Below are 12,174 nucleotides of genomic sequence, written 5' to 3'. Positions count from 1 at the left end.
TTATTTGTGTTCTTTTTTGTGGGGATTACCTTCATCTTTTTTTTTAACATCACTTACTTCCCCTTTAACCGGTTCTCACAGTACACAATCTACTTACAGAACATTTTCAATCTGTATAAACGATTATTTTTGCTACAAATCTGTTATAAGATGAGTTAAGACACTGTTGGGTTTCTGTGTGTAGAGTACGATGACTATGTTCACCATGTTTAGCTGCTGGTAAGCCGAGCAATAGGAAAGTGGAAGAAAAGCATCAGCCCTGATTGTCTACCTTCATGTGACCCAGTTAGCACTAATGTGGAGTTTGACATCAGAAATAAATTCACTGTTGAACACCGGCACACAAAACAGATTTAAACTGTGTTTAAAATGTAGATTATTAAACAGGTAATAAATAAGAATGATGATTAATATTATTATTAGTAGCAGCGGCAGTAGTAGTAATAATAGTTCTGAATAAGTAGCCAAGATTTTAAGCAATTTAAGGGGTTAAATTCTGACTGCAGTTAAATGCTGCAATTTCCCATGCCCATTTGGAGAGCAGATTTCCCTCTGATCATCCTCTTGCCTTTTTCCTCCGCTGTGCGCTGCTGGAGATTTTATCTGGCGTCACTCCGAGGTCAGACAGCACTTTAGCAATGCCCCGTGCATTGACGCCGCAGTTTGGGGCTACGTTGCTTTCACATCGTCTGTGTACATTCATCTTACATACTGCAGAAAGAGCGAGAGAGAGAGAGAGAGAGAGAGAGAGAGAGAGAGAGAGAGAGAGATTACATAAAGTATATATTACAATACCTGCTACAATTTCTTCATTCTTTAGGAATTTGTTTATTATTATAATGATTAATATAGTACTGCTATTACACTCTACACACTATGGATATATACAATAAATATAAATACAGACAACTGTAGTATATAACGGTTAAAAAAAAAAAAATAAAAAAAAAACGGTAATAAATTTACATGTTTGCATTAAAATAAATCCATGACAACACAATAACAAATTTTTGTTCATGCAAATCTTTAATGCAGGGCATTGTCTTTAAGTGTACAGAAACTATTTTATATAATTACTATAATTATTATTAGTAGTAGTAGTAGTAATAGTAATAGTAGTAGAAATAGTGTTCTTTTTCATATTTTAAATTATACTTATTCATTTAAGTATAATTATTATCAGAGCCGATCGGCCCTATACGCTCACTACGCAAGTTGCGTAGGGCCCCACAAATTACGCAAGGCCCCGCCTCCCCCTGCCGCATTTTACAGCGCGTGTTAATGTTTACTGTGTAGATGACAATATGAAGCTGAGCTATCCATCTGGCTATGAAAAGAGAAAAAAGAAACAAAATGAGAGTGAAATGCGAGAACAGCAATCAGGTAAACTTGTGTTCTCTTCTAGTTTGATGTCAGCAAGAGCAAATAACAGTAAAGTTAAGTTGATGTGATTCTGTCTCTTGTCTCTATCTGACTAGCTAAATTAGCTGTGCAGTGCTACCGGTGCAAGTGTGAATGTGTGGCAAATGGCTCACGGGTCAGGTAGGAGGGCCCCTTAGCATAATTTTGCTTAGGGCCCCAGGGAGGTCAGGATCGGCTCTGATTATTATTATGAAGACAGCATCGGTTGTGAACTTACCTTTACACTGCAGTCCTTGCCTCATCAACCCCCACAGTAACGAGCCGCAGTGGTCACAGAATGTGGGCACTTTGTAGTTGTGAATGCTGAATTTGTGAGGCATGTTCACACTGAAGCGCTGAGAACCCACCTGCAGGGGGAGACCAAGCACACACCACAACAGATCAGTCGTACTGTTACAATGACTCGTCTCATTTCTCTTACGAGTCTCATATATTTGTACCTTTTCTATTCACACAACTTTATTTCAATATTTTAATATTTCGCATCTACCGGTGTTCAAACTGCATGGATGGTCCAGACCATCCAGTTTCTTACCTCCTCAGCTGTGTCCTCCTGCTTCTTTAGTCCTGCACACTTGGTTATGATAAGCTCATGACATCGTTTGTGGACCACACATGTGCACACTAACCAGAACAATAAAGAAAGAACACATGAGAACTCGGTCAGCTCGCTTTAGACACTGATATTTTGAGATCCGGCAGGTTTGGAAGATAAACGTGTAGAGAATATACCTTGACACTGATAGCCCTGCTTTCCTAGAACTCCCCTGTGTGCAAAGAAACAGAACAACGTCTGTTAATCTGTATGCAGTACAGGACATGCTCTTAAATATATCAACATAAAACAATACCTTGAAGACCAAAAAAAGCATCAGTGGGTAAATTTAAGCAATTTTTCTAAATGAGCTGTTATGTTTTGCTAAGCATCTTAGAGAATCTGCTTGAGACTTGCTTTTTTGTGTGCAGCTGTTCAACAGCCTTCATTATGTTTTTTTATGTCTTCATTAACATTCGGTGGATTTGGATGATCCCCTTAACTACAGCGACTTACATTTAGGAAAGTGAAAGTGACGTGACAAGTATGGTGACCCATACTCAGAATTCGTTCTCTGCATTTTAACCCATCCAAAGTGCACACACACAGCAGTGAACAAACACACACCGTGAACACACACCCGGAGCACAGGGCAGCCATTTATGCTGCGGCGCCCAGGGAGCAGTTGGGGGGGTTCGATGCCTTGCTCAAGGACACCTCAGTCGTGGTATTACCTGCCCGAGACTCGAACCCACAACCTTAGGGTTAGGAGTCAAACTCTCTAACCATTAGGCCACGACTTCCCCCGTATACATTTACACTTAAGGTTAAGGATGAATGGCCTTGCTTTCACAGCCTAGCAGTGGCACCTTGGTGGTGTTATGATCGGTAGTCCAAAATCGTAACCACTGAGCTCCACTGTAGCGCTTTGCAATATACTGCTTTCTCTAATGACATACGTCTTTTTGTAGCGTAAATACTTTGTTTGAAAATGCATATAAGTCATGCATATAATTCAAAAAGTAAACCTTTATAACAAAAAGGCTGCGTAAACACTACTGTATATGAGATTCTGAAGTAAGCTAAAGCATATACGGCTAATGAAAGCCTCATGTCATCCTGTTACAGTGACTTTGAGCAAGAAATCATTATTTGATCCTTACTTCATGTATGTGTGTGGTTCCTGTATGTATAAACTTGTATGAGCGTATGTGTAACGAATAGTGCATATTATCTCCAGAGAAACGTTTTCTTGTTAAACATTTATATTTAAAGTAACACTTTACATTTAAGTTCCCTTAAACCGACATTCTATTGAACATTAGTTAACATGAACAAACCATAAACCAAATAATCAAACCCTTCCTTATACATAATTAATGTTAGCAAAGTTAACATGGCTTATACTAATGCATCACTTAATAATAAAAAACAAGCCAAATAATTTACCCCTGAATTACAGAATGCTCATTTCATCCAATAATAAAAAGAATTAATCCCACAATGTACAATATAGGCCTGTCTGTTAACTAAAATCAATAAATAAAATCGCAACTAATGTGTATAGCGTGTTAGCGGGAGAGAAATAATTTTTGTTCATTTATGTGGTCAAATTTTTCATAGATTAATAAACATAACATTATTGATTGCTGGTTAAATAATACATGTGTCAACTCATTTTGTTAACATTAAGTTCATTAATGCCGATGTTTATCGTTTGTTCGTGTTAATAATTATAGTAAATAATGTTAGATAAGGAAACCTAAATGTAAAGTGATCAGATCTCCTCTAGAAATGTGAAAATACACATTCGTAGTATTTGAAGCATTGTAGCATTGTAGCATGTAGCAGACAAATTCATTCATTCATTCATTCATTCATTCATCTTCTACCGCTTATCCGAACTACCTCGGGTCACGGGGAGCCTGTGCCTATCTCAGGCGTCATCGGGCATCAAGGCAGGATACACCCTGGACGGAGTGCCAACCCATCGCAGGGCACACACACACACTCTCATTCACTCATGCAATCACACACTAGGGACAATTTTCCAGAGATGCCAATCAACCTACCATGCATGTCTTTGGACTGGGGGAGGAAACCGGAGTACCCGGAGGAAACCCCCGAGGCACGGGGAGAACATGCAAACTCCACACACACAAGGTGGAGGCGGGAATCGAACCCCGACCCTGGAGGTGTGAGGCGAACGTGCTAACCACTAAGCCACCGTGCCCCCCCAGACAAATTCAACCAATTCCTTTTCATTTGCTCCTATCTGCAATGATTTTATGATTTATTGGCAAGAATGGGGGGGCACGGTGGCTTAGTTGGCACTCCGTCCAGGGTGTATCCTGCCTTGATGCCCGATGACGCCTGAGATAGGCACAGGCTCCCCGTGACCCGAGGTAGTTCGGATAAGCGGTAGAAGATGAATGAATGAATGGCAAGAATAGTTATTTAGAGGGTCTCTAAAGGTAATCCAGCCATTAATACATTGTAATTATGGGGAAGACAACACTGACTTGAGACTCAGCTGGTGTGTGTAAACAAATGGGAATGCACACACAGACCTGCCTGTGTCTTGTGCAAACAACCTCAGAGTCTCAAGCTGGAATATGGTGAACATGTGTACTCACCTGCTCCAACTTACCCTGTCACACCAATACACTCACTATTGTGTCTGTATGTCCTTGCAAACAAAGCTGATTCTCACAAAACTAGCTTGTCTCCATTACCACTCTGGAGTCTGTGCACATTATGTACACTCACCAGATGAACTCACGGCAGTGTGAGCAATAGGTAGGTTGTCTTAGGTAGGTGGCCATGAACTTGTGGCCGTTGACCTGATGCACTCTCCTCCGCACCGCTCCCTGCCTTTTCCTGGGTCGCATACGCTCACGAAACACTCTCTCCTCATTTTCAAAGCTGCCTGCTGATAAACACACACACACACATCCAAATATCACAAACGTCCGCATTGTATCGCACGGATATGTCAGATTTAATTGAAGATGACAAAAATAGCCCACAGCGTGTCATGATTCTGCAGCTCCCTTTTCACAGCATATAATAACTGACTCTCATGCCATAACATCATATGACATTTCGAAAGCATAATGCTATTTTACACATCTAAACACATTTCAGGCAACGACATTATTGTGTTTACTGTTGATACTCTAGATAAAAGGTTAAAGATTACATTTGTTTTTATTAACTCGGCATGATTTTCTCAAATAAAACATGTAATTCCAGAAAACTGAGTCTCTCGATGTGTTTTTATGTGACACATTTTTACGTTTCTAATGATACGTTCACACATACGGTCGAAAATAGGCGTTCCTAGTACTGGTTGCCATAGTAATAAGTGGGTGGTGCAACTAGGGTGACGTTTATCAGTTAGTAGAGCAACTAGCATTTCAGATCAGCATTCTCGCAGCTAAAAGATACTGAAGGGAGATATTTGCAGTTGGTGTATAAAATTCAGCAGTGTGTATCTGCATCATATCGTAAGAGATGAAGGAGAAGCAGTGTGTGCTCTTTGTCATAGATCTCGTCCACTCTACTGTCTTCAGAAGTCGCTGCACCAAGTCGCTCCATATTTCCTCGTCATGTCGCTGGACATGCCCACATCTAATCACCAATGTGTCTCATGTTGCCAGAAAAATGAATTATTATCAACATTTTTAAGTGATGTACAACATTTACCCAGACATTATAACATATCTATAGTGCAGATGAAGTGAAGTTTTGGGTATGAGATTAGATTAGAGGGGATTAGATTATGGAATTGTTTTACTTGATGCCAGTATTAGGTCCCCTAGTATACGCCTGAAAAAGATAAGGACAGTGTGTCCAATCAAACATGAAACTTTATCAGCTTTAGTACATTCTCATACTTCTGCCACTGCCATAAGTGGCAGCCTTTCCAGCAGCTTCTGCACAGACTTGATCATTTACATTTATTACTAGTAAATTTCTTTTTAAGTTTATTGTATGCCTTATTGCCCAGGTTTGTGGAAACTGCATCCATCCATCCATCCATCCATCCATCCATCCATCCATCCATCCATCTATCTATCTGTCTGTCTGTCTGTCTGTCTGACCAAAAACATGGCAAGAGACAAACTAATCTAATTTTTGTTCCTGTCCTGTTCTTTGTCCTTGCACATGCACACAAATGCATACACACACAAGCATGCACACATGCCCCACAAACACACACACACACACACACACACACACACACACACATACACACATACATTTCAAAAACATGTTTGTGGAAAAGAGGACCAGGACAAATAACATTTCATGGTTTATCACATCGCGTATAATATAATGATATACATCATCTTAGTATAGAGTATCTCTCTGGATGTACTGTATCAACTGTGCTTATATATATGTTTGTGTTTGTGTTCACCGGAGCCACACAGAGCGAGTGATCAATGGATTGATTAAAGTGTCGATATTAGACATCTGTCAGACCTTCATGCATGAGTGCACGTGCAGCCAACAGTAATGTGTGCAAACACTACTCTAGCAAAAGTGGTAAACATATTCTGTGCACATTTTGAGGAACACACTGAAAGCTGTTTTCATGATGGGGAATGTTAGGATGTCCCCTGACATCTCCTCCAAGTCCTCTGTCCCAGTCCGATTAATTCGCATTTAAAACAAAGCCATTTGTAGCCCCAGTTCCTAAAACATCAGAACTAGACTACACAGAGGACTACTGACCGATTGCATTTATTTCAATAGTAATAAAGTGCATTGGGAGGCTAACTGAAGACTATATTTGCTCATCTCTGACATATATATATATATATATATATATATATATATATATATATATATATATATATATATTTGCTCACACCTCTTCAACCTTCACCCAAAGCATGGGAGCTCCACAGTATGTATCCTGAACCCCCTGTACCCTGTAAATCCTTTACACACATGACTGCATTGCCACTTGCTTCTCTATCTGATGAGAAAGCTTACCTGGTACAGGTGGCTAACCTGACAAGCTGATCTAAGGAAAATAATCTTCACTCACTGAGGTGGGCACAGAGGATTAAGCATAGTGTCCACATCACCAGAGTTTTCTTTCACCAGAGGCAATCCAGTTTACTTGCCCAAGTCCAAAGATCCATGCACTGTATACTGACTTCCTGAACTGATTTACAACTTATATTATCAGATCATGTGTTTAAGACCCATGTCTGGCTCCAGGTACATTGTGAATGATAATTGTGTATAATAAGCAGTGAAGAAAATGGACGGATGAACGGATGGAATTGCCACTAACTTTGTAAGCCATCCTGTTTCATGTAATCACGTGCCGTCTTTCTACTGATAAATCTAGATGAGTGTCTTAGTTCTGCACTTAATGTAAAAACACATCATTATCTCTCATTATTTATCACACACCATTGTTTAGATTCTGCACAAATCTGCGTTCTCCTGTCATAGATACATCATGTACTGTACATACACAGTCGATTACGTTTACATTAATTAACACTGATTACATTAATTAACAACTGATCTGTGGATCATATATCATCATGTGTTCATACTTGTGACTTGCTTTGACTTTACACAGTTTATCAGGTTCAGCCACCAAGCATTTCACTGCACACTGTATGACTGTGTATGTGACAACATTTGAGCCTTCGTCTCACACACACACACACACTCACACACTCAGTTACAATCTCTGTGGAGAACGCAGAAGAGTGATCACTCTTGAGTATTCCCTCGTGTGACTGTATCCCTTTACTGAGGATAGAAAGAGATTGAGAGCTCAACCTGCCACCACAGCTGTCAGTTCAACAAAGAAAAGGAACAGAAAAATTGCTGCAATTCTAAAAAAAATGACAGACAAAAAAGTCAACACAAAGAGATAAACATACACAGCTACACACACTCTCAGTGATGAATGCATTTGAGTATTTGGGTCATGCAGCATTGCAGTTTCTCAAGCAGGGTCTATTTTGTTGCCTTTTAAGGCACAGATTGTTCTACTAAAACGCTGTTAGCTTGCTTGTGTACTTCTGATCTTGTAAATTCTGGCAACGTTAGACCAGCCTTTTCACTATGTTCAAGTGTCGTGTCTGTTGAACATCCCATAATTACAGCACCAGGATATCTGACATAATTGTGAATGAGCACATAACAGGAAGCTTTGACCTTTGGCTCTTTCCGACATTAAAGGCTGAAGGTTCATTCATCAGCCGAAATCATGTTGTACTGTTTAAATAGAATTGTGTTCACCCATACTCAATGTGATAAGCACAATGCGTACGGAAAATTAAGGGGAATTTTACATGTAGGCAGACATGGCTTTGCTGCACATAGCTGACCAAGCTTTAGCTGCAATAAATTCCCTTACAACAGAGCTATCATCGATCCCCGGGTCAGATTTAATGCTGCATATGACTTCATATACCTTGATATCCTTTCACTTTAGAAGTGGAAAAAAAAGGATGCATTTATGTTCTTTTTTTATGAGCAACAAGCTTACCAGTTAACTGCTGAAGCTGAGCACAGCCATGGTGATTTGATGTCACTCACGAACAGAGAGATTGAACTTGTAGTTGTAAGACTACCACAAGTTGATGAGTATAAACATCTAGTTGAGGGGTGCTTAACATAGTGCTTAATAATGTTGATCTACATATTGATGCATGCTAAAAAAAATATATTCAGTTATAAAAATAAAGATTTTGTAAAACAATATAAAGTGTTGACACAGCATTTAAAATCACTGAGGTGGTCAAGATCTGACAATATAAGTTAATAAAGTTGATCTGTTGAGGAAGAGCACACACACACACACACACACACACACAAACACACACATACACCTACAAAAGCAAATACTGACAAGTACTGACACATGACTGCTCAAGCTCCCGGTGTTACATTTTTGACACTGACATATGCTTCTAAACGGAGGTCTTAGCTGTGTTTGTCTCGTTCTGTTAATAATGTCTAAGCTTAAATATAAGGTGCAGATAATCCTACGCTTGCTTTTACCTCCTTCTATGGGCACAGGACAAGTGGCATCTGTCTAGTCTCAGAGTGATGCTACTGAAAAGAGAGTGTCTCGTCTGATTGTTACACATGAGTCATTCATATTAACAAATTAGAACATTATTGAGCATAAAAAAGAAAACATGAATCAGCTGAGTGGCTCTTAGTGAGAATGCTCTCACTGACCACTTTAGCAACTAAAAAGCCACCAGTCATAGATCTACGTTCATCCAGTGTGAAAGTGTCATGTGTCTGCTATCTGGTGTACAGTAACTAATATCAGTGTATCACATAGTGCAAGCCTATTAGTGAAATCACTATTTACACTACATACTGAAAACCTAATATTGTCAGGAGAACATGAAGTAATTCAAATAATATAAACCTGTGCTCATGGTCTAATATTACATGAGACATAACTCACATGTGTTAATTAAGTTAATGCTTATGTCCAGGTCCTATCCAATGGTTTTGAATTTTATAGCTGTAATCTGACAAGACTACTTTTGTTGTTCTTGTTAGAAAAGAAAAAAAAAAAAACAGGGCTGCTGGCAAAAGATGTCATTCAATTACTTATAACAAGTATCTATTTTATGTCCTGTGGAACTTTCTGCTTTAAATTGTCTCTCTATCTATCTAATGTAACTGAGTATACAAGCTACGTTTCAAAACTACAACGCCTTTCCCGCGTCAAGGAACAATGGTTTATTGTTGACAAAAATAGCCAGCTAATAATACACTATGTGGATAAAGGTATGTATGACTCCTGACCTTCATACCCATGTGGGTCTACCTTAAACTTTTGTCACAAAGTTGGAAGCACACAATTGTCTAGAATGTCTTTATATGCTGTAGCAATACAGTTTTCCATCACTGGAACTAAGAGACCCAAACCTGTTCCAGCACAACAGTGCACCTGTGCACAAAGCATGATCCATGAAGACGTGGCTTGCCTAAAGCTGATGTGGAAGATCTCAGGTGACCTGCACACAGCGATGACCTCAAGCTTACTGAATATCTGTGGGATGCACTGGAATGCAACGGCACACAAGCCCTCCTCACCCAACATCTTAATAATGCTCTTATGTTAATATGAAGATCACATCTTCACATGTGCAAAGCCTTGCTTAAAAACAAAAGAGTGTGGTCTTTGTCCCATGAGGAGGTTTGCTGATTTTCAGATTTCACTCTTTTACATTAAGTACATTAAGTTTTGCAAAACATCTCCTTATTCCCATCCTGCTATATGTTAATTTAAAGGTGCTGGCCTGCCAGAAATTTTTTTAAATTCCCTGTAGCAGAATATGTGCTCATAAGAACTTCATTTGTCTGTGTCCAGTCAGTGAAATAGAGGGTCAGAGAGACTCAACAATCTCACACTCATCTGCCAAGTGTCTGTTGTTTATACAGTACTTATGTTAGCGTGAATCAGAATGTGTGTATACAGCAGTGGCTCAAGTGACTAAGGTTTTGGGTTGTTGATTGGAGGATTGGGGTTCAAGCCCCAGCTCTGCTTAAGATGAAATTTATTTATTACAAAATTTATATAAAAAGAATAGCAAATAAAATAAATTAAATTATTTTAAAATGAAACACATAAAAATAAGAAAATGAATAAAAAATAAAAACAAACAGTACAATTTAATGACATCAGTGTATACCAATGAGAAATGCAATGTATACCAATGAGAAATGCAAGCACCAAACTGAGCAGCTGAGGGTGTTTCATGGCCCCCAGTGGCACATCGCTGGTAATCATTGGACTAGAGCTGCGGTTCTCAACCAGTGGGGCGCGAGTAGGCTACAGGATGGGAGGGAAAAAATAAAATCTGAAAAAAAAAAAATTTGTTCAATTTTTTTATCACTAAACTACTGTCATCAAAAGTTATCGTTTAGTATATACATAACTCCTGAATAGGGGGGCATGGTGGCTTAGTGGTTAGCACGTTTGCCTCACACCTCCAGGGCTGGGGGTTCGATTCCCGCCTCGTGTGTGTGGAGTTTGCATGTTCTCCCCGTGCCTCGGGGGTTTCCTCGGGGTACTCCGGTTTCCTCTCCCGGTCCAAAGACATGCATGGTAGGTTGATTGGCATCTCTGGAAAATTGTCTGTAGTGTGTGATTGCGTGAGTGAATGAGAGTGTGTGTGTGCCCTGTGATGGGTTGGCACTCCGTCCAGGGTGTATCCTGCCTTGATGCCCGATGACGCCTGAGATAGGCACAGGCTCCCCGTGACCCGAGGTAGTTCGGATAAGCGGTAGAAAATGAATGAATGAATGAATGAATGAATGAATGATAACTCCTGAATAAAAATTAAAAACGTGTTTGGACTGGTTTGTCGATAGTGAGCACGGAAATACAGGTGATAAGCGATTTTATTGAGTGAGTCATTGAGTCGTTCATTCAAACGATTCGTTCAAATGGCCGATTCAGCAAGAATGAGACAGATGTTTGTGAATGGGTCATTGAATTCTGAACTCTGTGACATCGCCTTGAAGATTCTCCTTCCTTTCGCGTCAACATATTTGTGTGAGGCAGGATTCTCAAAAATGACTGCACTCAAAACGAAATACCGCAATCGTGCACAAGGATGATCTATCTATCTATCTATCTATCTATCTATCTATCTATCTAATGTGGTATGGGGGACCCCAACTGCAATGAACCTGCTTTGGGGGGCCCAGCTTACAAAAGATTGAGAACCCCTGGACTAGAGCTACCACTACTATGATATACGGTGAAACAATGATTCGGAAAGGAAAAAAGAAATCATTTATGTGCAAACAAGATATTCAGTATGTATTTTCAGATTTTCAAACAGTTTTAGTCTAGATTTCCAAAATAGAAACAAACTAGTGGGAAAACTGTTTTTTTTTAAGTCAATCCTTTATAGGTTTTTCTGTCACTTTCTCCAAACAGCTCATTATTGAGAAAACAGTCCTGTTGATTGGCTGATTTAGATCTGGTTTTCATGACTCTAAATAATGAATCAATACAAATGACTGAAAAATACACCTGCTTATGTTGATGTGCAAAATGTGTCTGTATTCATTATGAAGGCTCTTAGCACGTTAAGGAATATTAACAGAATCTGTTTTATGATTTTTAATGACTAGCAGCCAGTAACAGGGAAAACAGTTTAGGTGAGTAGATAAAGATACTCAAAATACATAGA

The 12,174-nt window shown here is 39.3% G+C and overlaps 1 protein-coding gene across 2 annotated transcripts in view; it reads right to left on the bottom strand.

Moving 5' to 3' along the window:
* prkceb (protein kinase C, epsilon b) overlaps positions 1-12,174 on the bottom strand; it is an 81,676-nt gene that overhangs the window by 33,604 nt on the left and 35,898 nt on the right. Inside the window, exons 3-7 of one of the 2 annotated variants that reach the window (XM_060872135.1) lie at positions 4,727-4,886; positions 2,155-2,189; positions 1,958-2,046; positions 1,640-1,769; positions 569-711 (exon numbers count right to left, since the gene is read on the bottom strand). In XM_060872135.1, coding sequence (XP_060728118.1) covers positions 569-711; positions 1,640-1,769; positions 1,958-2,046; positions 2,155-2,189; positions 4,727-4,886 — 557 coding nt within the window. Of the gene's footprint in view, positions 1-568; positions 712-1,639; positions 1,770-1,957; positions 2,047-2,154; positions 2,190-4,726; positions 4,890-12,174 lie in introns of both variants that reach the window. The other variant, XM_060872134.1, reaches the window with a different exon arrangement.

Source organism: Tachysurus vachellii, chromosome 6 (genome assembly GCF_030014155.1).
Source record: "Tachysurus vachellii isolate PV-2020 chromosome 6, HZAU_Pvac_v1, whole genome shotgun sequence".
Classification (NCBI taxonomy): Eukaryota; Metazoa; Chordata; class Actinopteri; order Siluriformes; family Bagridae; genus Tachysurus; species Tachysurus vachellii.
The sequence above is the reverse complement of the archived record's forward strand: the minus strand, read 5'-3'. Positions and strand labels throughout refer to the sequence as shown.